This window comes from Physeter macrocephalus, chromosome 14 (assembly GCF_002837175.3).
Source record: "Physeter macrocephalus isolate SW-GA chromosome 14, ASM283717v5, whole genome shotgun sequence".
Classification (NCBI taxonomy): domain Eukaryota; kingdom Metazoa; phylum Chordata; class Mammalia; order Artiodactyla; family Physeteridae; genus Physeter; species Physeter macrocephalus.
Genome location: NC_041227.1, coordinates 47063485 through 47076789, shown reverse-complemented (window position 1 = coordinate 47076789; position 13305 = coordinate 47063485). Strand labels below are relative to the sequence as shown.

General features: G+C 56.3%; 1 protein-coding gene across 1 annotated transcript; it reads left to right on the top strand.

The window, feature by feature from the left end:
* The first annotated feature begins 985 nt into the window (after positions 1 to 985).
* On the top strand, positions 986 to 10804 carry LOC102995650 (interleukin-9 receptor). The gene is given in 9 exon segments (XM_055090553.1): positions 986 to 1175; positions 1177 to 1258; positions 1260 to 1588; positions 1683 to 1861; positions 2334 to 2479; positions 2807 to 3008; positions 3487 to 3592; positions 4938 to 5022; positions 7829 to 10804. Coding segments are annotated over 9 exon segments (1737 nt in total). The 5' UTR covers positions 986 to 1065; the 3' UTR covers positions 8327 to 10804.
* Positions 10805 to 13305: the final 2501 nt, after the last annotated feature.

Sequence of the window (13305 nt, the reverse complement as noted above, 5' to 3'; positions counted from 1 at the left end):
CCAGCTGCTGCCAGGCTGCCTGTCTCCATCCAGTGGCTGCTGCAGCCTCTCCTGCTGTGGCTGGTTGTAGCAAGTGATGCTTCAGTCTAGGGAAGGGTGGGGTCTTCTTGACTGTTGACCTTGACAGGGGTCCATCCTGTGGGTCCACAGAGAGCCTGCAGGGGGTGGGGTGGGAGGGTGTCTGCTACCGGGTGAGTGTGTGCGGGTTCCTGGAGCGCTTCCGTGCTGCGGTCTGTGCATGTCTGCTTCTTTTCTGCTTCCTTATCACTCATCAGGCTTGCATAACCAGGCTGGTCCTGCTTCCTGCAGAGGAGCTATCAGTGTACCATCTGGAGCTGCAAATGGGGTGACAGGGTGTTAGCGGCCTGTTCACCCCCAGGCGCTTCCCAGCACCCAGCCCCTGTCTCCAGGGATCCTGGGGCTGACACCCCTGCACTGAGAGCCCTGCTCCCCGGGGGCGCTCTCCTCTGCAGGGCACCTGGGGACAGGCGTGTGACAGACAGTGTGTGGGAGGTGTTGGCTGTTGCATGGACACCCCGCTGCCATCCTCCTCCACTTTCCTGGGGCAGAGCACCAGGATGGGAGCAGCTAGCTGTGTGACCCTGGGGTCAGCTCCCTTGTCAGTGGTCAGGGACTGTCCCCCACCTCATGTGGCTCTGGTGGGAATTCACGTGGGTGATGCACCTCACACAGTCGGCCCAGGTGTGAGACCAGGGGGTCCAGCAGAGCTTCCCTGTTGTTGTCCGCGACCCCATTCCCCCAACCGTGCCTCCCCTGCGGGAAGGGACCTGGGCCCAGGGATGGGGGGCCAGGCCCAGAGAGGCGCTCACTGGGCAGACCTGGACACGTGGCTGAGTCAGAGTCCAGTGACCCCGGGAGGCCTGAGCTGGAGGTTCTTGCCGGTGCTGCTTGGACAGCGGTGCTCAGCCTGCTTCACGGGACAGGGTGAGGGTGTAGGTGGTGACCCACTCGGAATGCCCCTCACGGGAGCGCCCGCTGGGGCACTCCGCAGACAGCCCCTCAGCCCAGCCCCTTCCAGGTTGGACCTTGCAGAGCGAGGTACTGATGCGAGAGGTGGGCACCTGGCTCCTGACCTGCACCTGCATCTGCGCCTGGGTCGGCTTGGGCGTCTCTGTCCCAGGGGACGGAGGAGGTGAGGGCTGGCACTGTGTGTGGGGGGAGCTGTGGGGGCAGAGCTGGGGGCAGGGTTGCCCCCGTCAGGCTCCACGGGGAAGGGTTGGGTTTGGGCTGTGCGGGCACCCGTCTTCCTGAGATCAGCCGGGGCTTCAGCCCCACCCGGGTTGCACGCTCAGAGCCCATCCCCTCGGGGTCTCCCAGCCCTGCCCGCGGTAACTTCTCCTGGGCTCCTGGGCTCGTTCTCTGGGGCCTGCCCTGTCGGAGGGGTCAGCTGCCACGCCCTCCCCCTCCCCGAGCCCTGCCCTGAAGCAGCCACTGTGGGCTTGCAAGGGTCACTGTTCCCAGGGCCTGGGACTTTCACGTGCCACACCAACAACATCCTCAGGATTGACTGCCACTGGTCTGCCCCAGAGCTGGGCCGGGGGGCCGGCCCCTGGCTGCTCTTCACCAGGTGAGGCCGGAGGGCAGGGGGTCGAGGGCAGGGGTGAGGGTAGGGATCCGGGCTGGTGCAGTGGCCCTTTGGTGCCTACACGTGCCCTTTCCAGCAACCACGCTCCAGGCAGCAAGCACAGGTGCGTCTTCCGGGCCAGCGTGTGCACCGTGGAGCTGCCACCCGAGGAGGTGCTCGTGCCTTCTGACAACTTCACCATCACCTTCCACCGTCACGTCTCTGGGAAGGAGCAGGTCAGCCTGGTGGATCCACAGTACCTGCCCCGGAGACATGGTGAGGCCTGGGTCGGTGCATTGGCCGGGAGCATCCTGGCTACATCACCCCCACAGCCCGGTCAGTGCTCCTGGTCCCTGCTGACGGATCCAGGGCTAGGATCAGGCGGGGCCCCCCGGGGAGGGGTAGGATTTTGGAGGAGGATGAAGGTGCAGGGCTTTGAGTTGGGGCAGGAGCCGCAGTTTGAGTCACTTGTGATCTACTTCAGTCACAGCAGGAAGGACTTCAGTAAGACACTAGGCAGAACTTCCAGCAGCAGCTTAGATTTGAAACGCACCTTGTCTGGCTGCAGAGGCTGGAGGAAGTGATTGCTATCTTGTCCCACCTGGGGCTTCTCTGGACCAGTATTCCAGTGAGGGCTCTGCTCTGAGAAGGCCTTGGCCACGTGCCCCATCCTTCCCGGGAATCTTTCCGATCCCCAGTCCTGGGCGTGCTGGCCCGCACACCGTTACACAGCTTCATTCTGTTTCAGTGAAGCTGGACCCTCCCTCTGACTTGCTGAGCAACATCAGTTCTGACCACTGTGTCCTGACCTGGAGCATCAGTCCTGCCTTGGAGCCGCTGGCCTCACTCCTCAGCTATGAGCTGGCCTTCAAGAGGCAGGAGGAGACCTGGGAGGTAAGGCTGGGTCTGCCTACCCTGGGGGCCTCTGTCTCCTGGGAGCGGCAGCCAGGGTCACTCCTCGTCCCATCTAGGGTGGTGTCACCTTGGAATTGTGAGGAGGGAAGTGACCAGAGACAAGGGTAAGCGAGTGCAGGTGTGGTGAGTGTGCCTGTGTGTACGTGTGAGCGTTCACAGGGCGTGCCTGTGTGGATGAGTGTGTATGCACGTGGATGCATGTGTGTGGACACGTGTAAGTGTGCCCACGTGTGTGTGGACACGTCCTCGAGGGCTGATGGGCCCAGTCTCACCCCCAGCACCTCCTAACTGTTCGCCACCCCACAGTGGGCTCAGCACAAGGATCTCATCGTTGGGGTGACCTGGCTGAAACTTGAAGCCACTGAATTGGACCCTGGTTCCACCTATGAGGCCCGGCTGCGTGTCCAGATGGCCACACCGGAGGACGCGGTGGCAGAGGAGGAGCGCTACGAGGGCCCGTGGAGTGACTGGAGCCAGCCCGCCCACTTCCACTCCCCCCAGAGACAAGGTGGGCGCTGCCGCCTTCAGGGGCCTGGGGTCCTCCCCGCCCCCTCGCGTCCCACCCCTTCCCCCTCCTGGGACCCCCTCCCTCATGGCCCAGTTGACTGCCTTCCCCTGGAGGGCTGAGATGTGTGAAGGGGAAACACCTGCCAAGTGCTGGGCCTCCCAGGGAGCTGCAGCTCCCCGTCTCCTTGGAGCAAGTGTGGCCCCAGCTGCACAGCAGGCTGGTGCTGCTGTCTCTGGAGCCCGGGCAGGGCCTCGTCTGCTTAGGGGGCTGGGCTGACCCTTGTGCACAGAGGTACTGGAAAGGATGTCAGACCCTTGTGATCTTGTGGATGGGAAAGGCAAGGCCCAGGGGTGCGTGATTCACCCAGAGTGCTCTCGGAGGCGCGACATAAACCTTCCATTTTGGCCGGAGGCACCCGTCCAGGTGCCTTTGCCAGGTGAGTTTGGAGGAACCCAGCCCTGGGCCCTTCCTGCTATAGGTCTCCTGGTCCCAGCTTTGGGGCAGCCCAACAGCACCCTGGTCTCTGTGTCCATCTTTCTCCTGCTGACCAGCCTGATCTACCTACTGTTCAAGCTATCACCCAGGTCGGTAGCCAAGGAGTGTGTGTGGGAGTGTGTGCATGTATGTGAATGTGTTATTGTACATGTGGGTGTAAGAATTTGTGTGTGCATGAGCGTGTGTGTGCGTTTATGGGTGTGGGGTAGGCGGTGCATTGGGGGCCCAAACCCGCACCCCCTCCCCCAATGCTCCGGGGTGGGGAGGGTTTTCAGGCCTCTGCCCCGGACCAGTGGGGATGTCCCCAGTTGCCAGGTGCATGTGGGTGGTGGGCAGTGTGGCCCAAAAGAGCCCTGGAGGGACCCAAAGTCCCTGGGGCCAAGTCGCCTGAGGCCCTTGTCTCCTGCCTCTGGAGGTGCTTGGCGCTGGCTCATTTGCACAGTGGTTCTATGCAGACAGTGTTGGGCATCTGGTTTCCACGGGGCCCTGTTCCCCGCCCTGATGGGTGCCACGGACAACCAGATGAACAAAAAAGCCCTCCTGAAACAAGCCATCACACGTGCCAACTTACGAGAGGGGGTACAGGGGCCTCGTCTGGCAGGAGACCGGCCAGGCGTGGACGGGTAGCAGAGAGGATGAGACGAGGTCGGACAGAGGCAGCCAGGGTGAGGGAGGGATGGGGTGCTGGGCAGGGCCCGATGGGTGGCCAAGAAGGCCAGGGAGGGCTCAGGCTTGGCCTCGGGTCCCAGGAAAGCGCCTGAAGCCTGGTCGCTTGGGATGGGATCTGGTTTATGTTTTGAGAATGGAGTTTTGTGGTACAAGTGAGGAGGAGGACCTGCGGGGTGGCCAGAGGTGGGGTCCAGAGGGAGGCAATTGTGCGTAAGCTGGCGGGAGAGGCAGAGCTGGAGCAAAGTGCAGGGAGCGACAGGGTCTCAGGACGGGAAAGTGAGGGGACGTGGGGTGGATGCGATATGACTGGTGGCCCCTGATGCCACCCTGGGGTGGGGAATCGAGACAGGCCCCCAGGGAGGCTGGCGAGGTTGATCTGGACTTGCTGGGTCGGAGTCTGGGGCGCCGTCCTCAGGGGAGGAGCAGTGGGTCTTGGGCAGGTAGATCCGGTGCTCGGGGAGAAGTCTGATGGGGTTCCCGGAAGTGCTGTCTCCCCCTCCGGCTGAAGACACAGCTGGTCACCCCCACCCCTGAACCCCCCATCACCACTCACCTTAAACGGACCCATGTCTTGGTATAAATCAGTTCTGTGGGGTCATTAGCGAGGGGGCCGCAGGTGCCAAGTGTCAGGCCTGGGACCCAATGAGAGGAGAGGGCGACAGCAGCACCGACGGGGCAGGGCCGGGCCCTGCTGCTTGGAACGAGCCGCGTTCCTGGCAGTGACCTCCTGGAGTTGGGCCTCTGACTGCTGTCTCCTGACCTCAGGATGAAGGCAGCCTTGTACCAGGACGTGCCATCCCCAGGCCCGTTCTTCCAGTCCCTGTACAGTGTGCACAACGGGGACTTCCAGGTTCGTGACCCGGTGGGCCCGGGGTGCCCGGGGTGTGGGCTCTGGGTGAGGGTTGGGGGCCTCTGTCAGTGCTTTGAGCTTTTTTGGTATATATAGTGGTATACATAGTGGTATATATAGTATATATGTAGTATATGTATGCACTGTGACTCAAAGGGGCCAAAGACAAATCAGCTTTATTCTCTATCGCCGAGTTCTTTTTCTTCTCATGTCTCTGATTCCATTGCTGATGGGAAAAAATGTAAAGTTTCTCATGACATTATCTCTGCCTCTTCTGGTTTGCAGCAGCCCTTGGAGGTAAATGGTCAGTTCAAGGTGCCAGCTCAGGGGGCTGTCTGCACCTGAAGGCATCTGTGTCTTGTGCTGCCCCTGGGGCCCTCCCTGGTCCCTGGGCTACTCTGGTGGCCGTCGTGGAGTGCCTGGCCCCTCCCGGCCCCCTGGGTAGCGATGAGTTGACCCTACACCTCCCCGCTCCCCGCCATCGTGGTGCCCTGGTGGGCTCTCACAGGCCACGACGCTGAGAACAGCCTGGAGGCCCCGTCGGACCCTCCCTGCTGGCCTGGTAGTTCCTGCTCCACAGGCAGGAGGAGGGGGAGGAGGAGCTCCAATGGGTGGTCTCTGGTCCCCACCCTCTGGGGCCCCTCACTTTGGGCAGAGGATGGAGGTGGTGCTGCCCAGGTTCTCCCACACCGGCTCTGCGTGGCTGCCTTCCACCTGGCCCTTTTCTCTCTTAACAGGGAGTCTAGTTTTCAAGCTTGTCATCCAAAAATATAATTAGAAGCTTAAAGCCGAGCACTTCGTCAGGGCTGCATGGGGGGTAAATGTTCTGATGCCCTGCACTCATCTTCTGGGCTGCAGGCACCCAGCCCCTTCTCTGTAGAACCACAGCACCTGTCAGGGGTTAGTTAGACCCCTTGGGAGGCGGTCTGGAGCCACGGGCTGGCTCTCCAGGGGGCAGGACAATGATGGAAGGTGTGGTGTGTGGTGTACTCGATGGAGACTCCTGGTCCCACCTAGGAAACAGCCTCCTTTTTTTTAAAAAAAAATTCTTTTCCATTATGGTTTATCATAGGATATTTAATATAGTTCCCTGTGCTATACAGTAGGACTTGTTGTTTATCCATCTTATATACACTAGTTTGCATCTACTAACCCCAAACTCCCAGTCCATCCCACCCCCACCCCCTTGGCAACCACAAGCCTGTTCTCTGTGTATGTGGGTCTGTTTCTGTTTTGTAGATAAGTTCATTTGTGTCATATTTTAGATTCCACATGTAAGTGATATCATATGGTATTTCTCTTTCTCTTTCTGACTTACCTCACTTAGTATGATAATCTCTAATTGCATCCATGTTGCTGCAAATGGCATTATTTCATTCTTTTTTATGGCTGAGTAGTATTCCGTTGTATGTATGTACCACATCTTCTTCTCCGCGGCATGTGGGATCTTCCCGGACCAGGGCACGAACCCGTGTCCCCTGCATCGGCAGGCGGATTCTCAACCACTGCGCCACCAGGGAAGCCCCACATCTTCTTTATTCATTCATCTGTTGATGGACATTTAGGTTGTTTCCATGTCTTGGCTATTGTGAATTGTGCTGCTATGAACATAGGGGTGCATGTATCTTTTTGCATTAGAATTTTGTCTGGATATATGCCCAGGAGTGAGATTGCTGGGTCATATGGTAGCTCTATTTTTAAATTTTTAAAGAAACATCCATACTGTTTTCCATAGTGGCTGAACCAACTTACAGTCCCACCAACAGTGAAGGATGGTTCCCTTTTCTCCACACCCTCTCCAGCATTTGTTATTTGTAGAGTTTTTAGTGATGGCCATTCTGACCAGTGTGAGGTGGTAGTTCATTGTAGTTTTGATTTGCATTTCTCTAATAATTAGTGATGTTGATCTTTTCGCGTGCCTCTTGGCTATTTGTATTTCTTCTTTGGAGAAATGTCTATTTAGGTCTTCTGCCAGTTTTTCGATTGGGTTTCTTTTTGTTATTGAGTTGTATGAGCTGTTTGTATATTTTGGAAATTAAGCCCTCGTCAGTCGCATCATTTGCAAATATTTTCTCCCATTCTGTGGGTTGTCTTTTCGTTTTGTTTATGGTTTCCTTTGCTGTGCAAAAGCTTATAAGTTTGATTAGGTCCCATTTGTTTATTTTGTTTTTATTTCTGTTGCCTTGGGAGACCAACCTATGAAAACATTGGTATGATTCATGTCAGAGAATGTTTTGCCTGTGCTCTTTTCTAGGAGTTTTATGGTGTCCTGTCTTATGTTGAAGTCTTTAAGCCATTTTGAGTTTATTTTTGTGTATGGTGTGAGGGTGTGTTCTAACGTCATTGATTTACATGCAGGAACAGCTTCCTTTTGGAGGTAGGGAGCCTCCTGTGGCCCCCCAGAGGGGTCCAGGTCTGCTGGCCTTGGCCCCAACAGCACCTCCTGTGTGTGTGAGCGTGCATGCGTGCGTGTAGTGGGGTTCGGGTGAGGGTGCCCGGGCTCTGCAGCTGCTGGCAGTGTGTGAGGCAGCAGTGTCTTCAGCCCTGTCACCATCTGTACCCTGGTTCAGGCCTCTGTGAGCACGGGCCCTGTGCTGGGAGGCAGGGCAGGGGCCTGAAGGGAATGGGGGTTCTGTGTTGAGGCTGGGCTGGCCCATGGGGGGAAGACAGAATGTTCTGGGCACAGGTGCTCTTGGCCTCTGGGAGTGGATGTCTGGAGAGCTTCCTGGAGGAGGGGAGGCTGCTCCCACGGTGAGTCCTGAACACACTGCCTGAGGCCTTCCCTCCTCTCGGTGCTCTGTTCCAGACCTGGATAGGGGCCCACAGAGCTGGTCCACAGCCAAGCCCGGACTGCATGGGCCCCGCACGAGGAGCCTGGGAGACGCATGTCCAGGAGGCCATCGCTTTGCTCACCTGTGACCCGGTGGGCGTGGAGCCATTACCGGGCCTGGAGGAGGAGGGGAGCACTGGCACCGGCCTCCCAGCAGATGCGCTGCCCGCAGCATGTGTGGAGTGGGGGGGGCCGCCGCCCGCCTACCTGCCACAGGAGGCCTGGGCCCCCGCAGGCCCTACCAGGCTGGCTCCCGCGCAGTCCCAGGGCAGCAGCAGCGACTACTGTGCCCTGGGCTGCTCCAGGTGGGGCTGCCCCTCCACCTTCACAGGAAACGCGCAGAGCTCTGAGCCCGACCCTGACTTGGCCTGTGGCCTTTTCTGTGACCAGCAGAGCCTGGATGCCCAGCCAGGAGGTAACTGTGCAGGCGTTGGTCACAGTCAGAGGCAGGATGCTGGTGGATGGGCCGCATGAGGCCCTCCTGCTCTTGGCAGACCGTGGGCTCCGTCCCCACGGTGCTGCAGCACGTCCAGCCTGGGGAACATGGACCAAAGTCCCCGGAGCCAACGCTTGACTGGCACTGGACCTGCAGAGGGCCACCCATGCAGCAGTCAGATGTCCGGTCCGGATGGAGGCAGGAGGCTCTCCCCTCCTCCCCTCCCTCTGCATCTGTTGGGAGGGGGCTCTGCCCTCAGCATCCTGCCATCCTGGCCCCCCGTCCACCATTTCCCTCCCCGCTTCCTGGCTTAACCCCAGGGCCCACAGCCAGTTCTGCCTTCAGTCCCTTATAGGGCCAGCCTGGGCCCTGTGGACACAGGTGAGACACTGTGACTAGGCCTAGTGTCCTGTTTCTGTGCCTTCCTGAGGTCTCTCCCCTACTGAGATTAAAAGGGACATAGCAGCTGTTTCAAACTGCTGATGGCTGGGAGAGGGGCCCAGAGGACATAGGAAGGGTGGCGTCTGGCTATTCCTGGGCTTTCTGGGCTCCACAAATAGCAGGGGAGGCTCAGTGACCAGCTCCAGGGAGGCCGCCTCCCTGCCCCTCCTTGTCCGCATCCTCCCATGGCTCCCGGGGGCTGAGAGCTGTGGCCAGAGCCCCCAAGGGTCAGGGCCAGAGTGACCACCGAGCAGTGGTCTTGGCCTCTGAAGGGCCCTGCCTCTACCCCCACCCCGTGGTCCGGAGAGAAGGGGACAGAGCAGAGGGTGCCTGTGTCCGTCCCTTAGGGCTGCCGTAACGAAGTCCCACAAACTAGGTGGCTTAGAACAACAGAGATTTATTGTCTCACAGTTCTGGCGGCTGGAAGTCTGACATCTAGGTGTTGGCAGGGCCGTGAGGGCACCAGGGAGGATCTGATTCAGGGTTCCCTGCACCTCTGGTAGTTTCTGGTTTGGGACAGTGCAGCTCCAGTCCTCACAAGGTGTTTTCCCTCTGTGTGTTCCTGTCCAAAGCCCCTGTTTTTATGCCAATGTAATCATAGTGGATTAGGGCCACCCTGAATGACTTTATTTTGGCTGGATTATCTGCAAAGACCCTATTTCCATATACGGTCATGTTCACATGTACTGGGGGGTTAGGACTTCAACATATGAATTTCTGGGTAGTGCCCCTGCCAGCCACGTCCACCTCCCTGCTGGCCTGAGGCGCTGTGGTCCCTCCCGGGGCAGCCCCCGTCACTCTTACTGGGGGCCTCGGGCAGGAGACCCTATCCCGCCGCCGGGCTGCGGGACTTGGGTCTGGTGCTGGGATCCTCCACCCAGTGAGGGCTGGACCAAGACTGTTCTGGCGTTGGAGGTGCTGAAGTACTGAATGTGGATAGATGGAGGTCTGTCTCCCTGGGTGCTGAGCCAGAGGGGGCACCTCTCTGGGGGCTCCAGGGTCCCCTGCAGCCTGAGCAGAGAGGAGCACAGGCAGCCCCAGGCCCCCGAAGGCAAAGGTCCCTCTGGCTCAGACAGGCCTCTCCCTCCCCTCTGTGTGCCTGTGGAGCCCTGAGGTTTTGCGGGGGCCGCAGCAGAGCCGGATCCTGGTCAGCAGGGACGAAGAGGACCCCGCATGTATCTTTAGTATCCAGAGAGTGGAGGGGTGTAGACGGAAATGAGGCGCAGGCACCATCCGCTCTAACCAAGGGTAAAAATACCAGCGTGACTCCACTTCCTGGAGCCAACCCTGGAACCCCCAGCTGCTGTGTATATGACAGCAGCTGCATGGCTCCTGTGGCTTCACGTGGACTTGAGCCCCCATGGGATTCCACACCCGGGGACAGTGTTCATTTGACTAACACATTCGGTCCTGGTGGCGCCTGAGTGAGGAGCCACTCAGAGGCCGGTGGTTGTAGGTGAGCCGCGCCCGCCCCTCGGGACACAGGCCTGGCAGTACCTGAGCCAGGTGCCTGCATGTCATGGGGCTCAGAAAATGCTAATTTCCACTTATTCCGTCAAGACGACCCTTGGAAACCGCACGCTGAGATCGCAACGTTCGAAAGACACCGTGAGCCCTGGTGAGGGGTCGCTGATCCCCAGGCATCTAGGAAGGAGTCAGAGAAGGTGGCCTGGGACTTGACAAGGAAGCTGCTGGTGGAGGAGCTGAGTGCGCGGTGTGGATGGAGCACAGAAGTCCAAAACGTGTCTGGACTGGGGAAGACCTTGGAGGCCAGGCTAGGGCAGGGTGAGGGGAGCAAACTCACCCTGCTCAGGGGAGGCTGCAGGACGCTTTCTCTTTCTTTGGCTCTTGATGAGGTGAAGTTTACATAGAATGAAAGTAACCATTTTATTTTTATTTTTTATTTTTTTGCGGTACGCGGGCCTCTCCCTGTTGTGGCCTCTCCCGTTGCGGAGCACAGGCTCCGGACGCGCAGGCTCAGCGGCCATGGCTCACAGGCCCAGCCGCTCTGCGGCATGTGGGGTCTTCCCGGACCGGGGAACGAACCCGCGTCCCCTGCATCGGCAGGCGGACTCTCAACCACTGCGCCACCAGGGAAGCCTCTGCGGCATGTGGGACCTTCCCGGACCGGGGCACGAACCCGCGTCCCCTGCATCGGCAGGCGGACTCTCAACCACTGCGCCACCAGGGAAGCCCGAAAGTAACCATTTTAAAGTGAACAATTCAGTGACATTTAGTATGTCTGTAATATTTGCAACTATCACCTCTATCTAGTTCCAAAACATTTTCAGCCTCCAAAGGGAAATCCCCTGCCCCTTAAGCAGTCACTCTCCTCCCCACCCTTCCTCTGACCTCTCGCCACTACGAGTCCACTTTCTGTCTCTATGGATTTACCTACTGTGGATATTTCATATAAATGGAGTCATACAATGCATGGCCTTTCGTGTTCATTTTTTTCTCCTAGCGTAGTGTTTTTTTAAAAAATAAATTTATTTATTTTATTTATTTATTATTTTTGGCTGTGTTGGGTCTTCGTTGCTGCACGCGAGCTTTCTCTAGTTGCGGCGAGCGGGGGCTACTCTTTGTTGCTGTGCGCTATTGTTAATTTTTTTTTTTCATTTAGAATTCCAATTTGTCCCCTACATCATTGCTGATTGCCTTAGTCCATCTGGGCTGCTATCACAAACTACCACAGACGGGGTGGCTTATAAGCAATAGCAATTTATGTCTCCCAGTCCTGGAGGCTGAAAGTCTGAGATCAGGGTGCCAGCCTGGTAGGGTGAGGGCTCGCTTTCTGGTGGCAGACTTCTCCTTGTATCTCACATGGAGGAAAGGGGCTAGCGTCTCCTTTACAAGGGCACTAATCCCATTCCTGAGTATTCCACCCTCATGACCTAATCACCTCCCAAAGCCTGCCCCTCCTACCACCATCACATGGGTGTTAGGATTCCCACCTGTGGATTTTGGGGGGACACAAACATTCCGACCGTAGCACTGTGATATAGAATATCATTTGACTTTGGTTGACCTTCTACTTTGCTTTTCCTTACCTGTATATTTTCTGATCAAGGCACAGGACTGGTGGGCTCTACTTCAGTTGGAATTTCTAAATTATGGCATTGAATAATCAGAACACTGACTTACAGAGATACACCAGGACTGTTGGAGGGGATGAACTGGCCACTGCTAAACTGTGAGTGGGGCGTGTTGGGTGCTGCATCCCGAGGACACAGCTGGGATCGTGTTGGCAGCCCTGAGTTCGCAGGGGGGAGGTGTGGCGTCCCCCCAGGGATGTTAGTCTTCTACGCTTGTCTCCTGGACTCTGCCACATGTTGTATCTCTATTTCTCCTGGAGTATTTCAGCAGGACTTATTTTATAAAAGCATCCTTGCATGAAGGCTTTGGGCGCTCTTACTCATGGCACCCTGTGGTTCTTAAAGATTCAGGGTGTTTACGGGGAGAAGTCCCTGCAGAGAAAGAGGAGAAACTCTTGGGCCGTGGGGATGGCAGTCCTGCGTCCACCTGAGGGCCAGATGCCCCTGTGTTCTTGCCCTCGAGAGTGTTGTAATGGTCCTTTTTTGTTACAGTGTTAACACAGTTGAAAAAATAAATTGACACACTGAAAAGTAGGTGTATTAAAACTCGCAGCATTATTTAAGTTTGAATTTAATATTTAGACCCAAACCAGAATTTATTAAAAATGTACTTTTCTGGGGACATCCCTGGTGGTCCAGCAGTTAAGACTCCACACACTCCCAATGCAGAGGGCCCAGGTTCAATCCCTGGTCAGGGAACTAGATCCCACGTGCATGCCACAGCTAAGAGTTCACATGCTGCAACTAAGGAGCCCTGGAGACACAACTAAGGAGCCTGCCTGCCACAACTAAGACCCAGCGCAACCAAATAAATAAATCTTAAAAAAAAAAGAGTCTGCCTGCTGCAACTAAATGATCCCACATGGTGCAACTAAGAGCCTGCATGCCACAACTAAAGATCCTGCATGCCGCAACTAAAGATCCTGTGTGCTGAAACTAAGACCCAGCACAGCCAAATAAGTAAATAAATATTTTTTTTTTTTTTAATTTACTTTTCTGGCTTTAATGGAAGTAATCTCATCAAGAAGTTTTTTTTGAGCAAGTCAAAATTTAATTGGCATCAAAGTTGTAATGGTACGTAAAATAATGTCTGTTTTATTAAACGTTGACATCCTACATTAGATGAAATATGTAAGTACATCAAGCTTTGATATTAAAATCAGAATGTGTTAAAGGTCAATTAACATTCAGTTGTTAACTGTAAACCAATATTTTCCAATGGGAGCTTTTATATTTTCCTTAGTTTACTGTCCATTTTGTCAATGTGTATTTTTACTAGGAAATCACCCATTTCCTCTGGGTTTAGAGTTTTGAAACCAAGCAGGACCCTGCAGGGCCTTCCGTGGGGCAGAAACACCACCCCCCTTCTGTGTCCATGGCCTCTTGTTTGTAGAAAAGCTTTAGCCTCCTAGGCCTTCCCCAAGTTCCAAAGAACAGATTTAATCAGAGAAGGGAAAAAATTCAGAGACAAAGGAAAACAG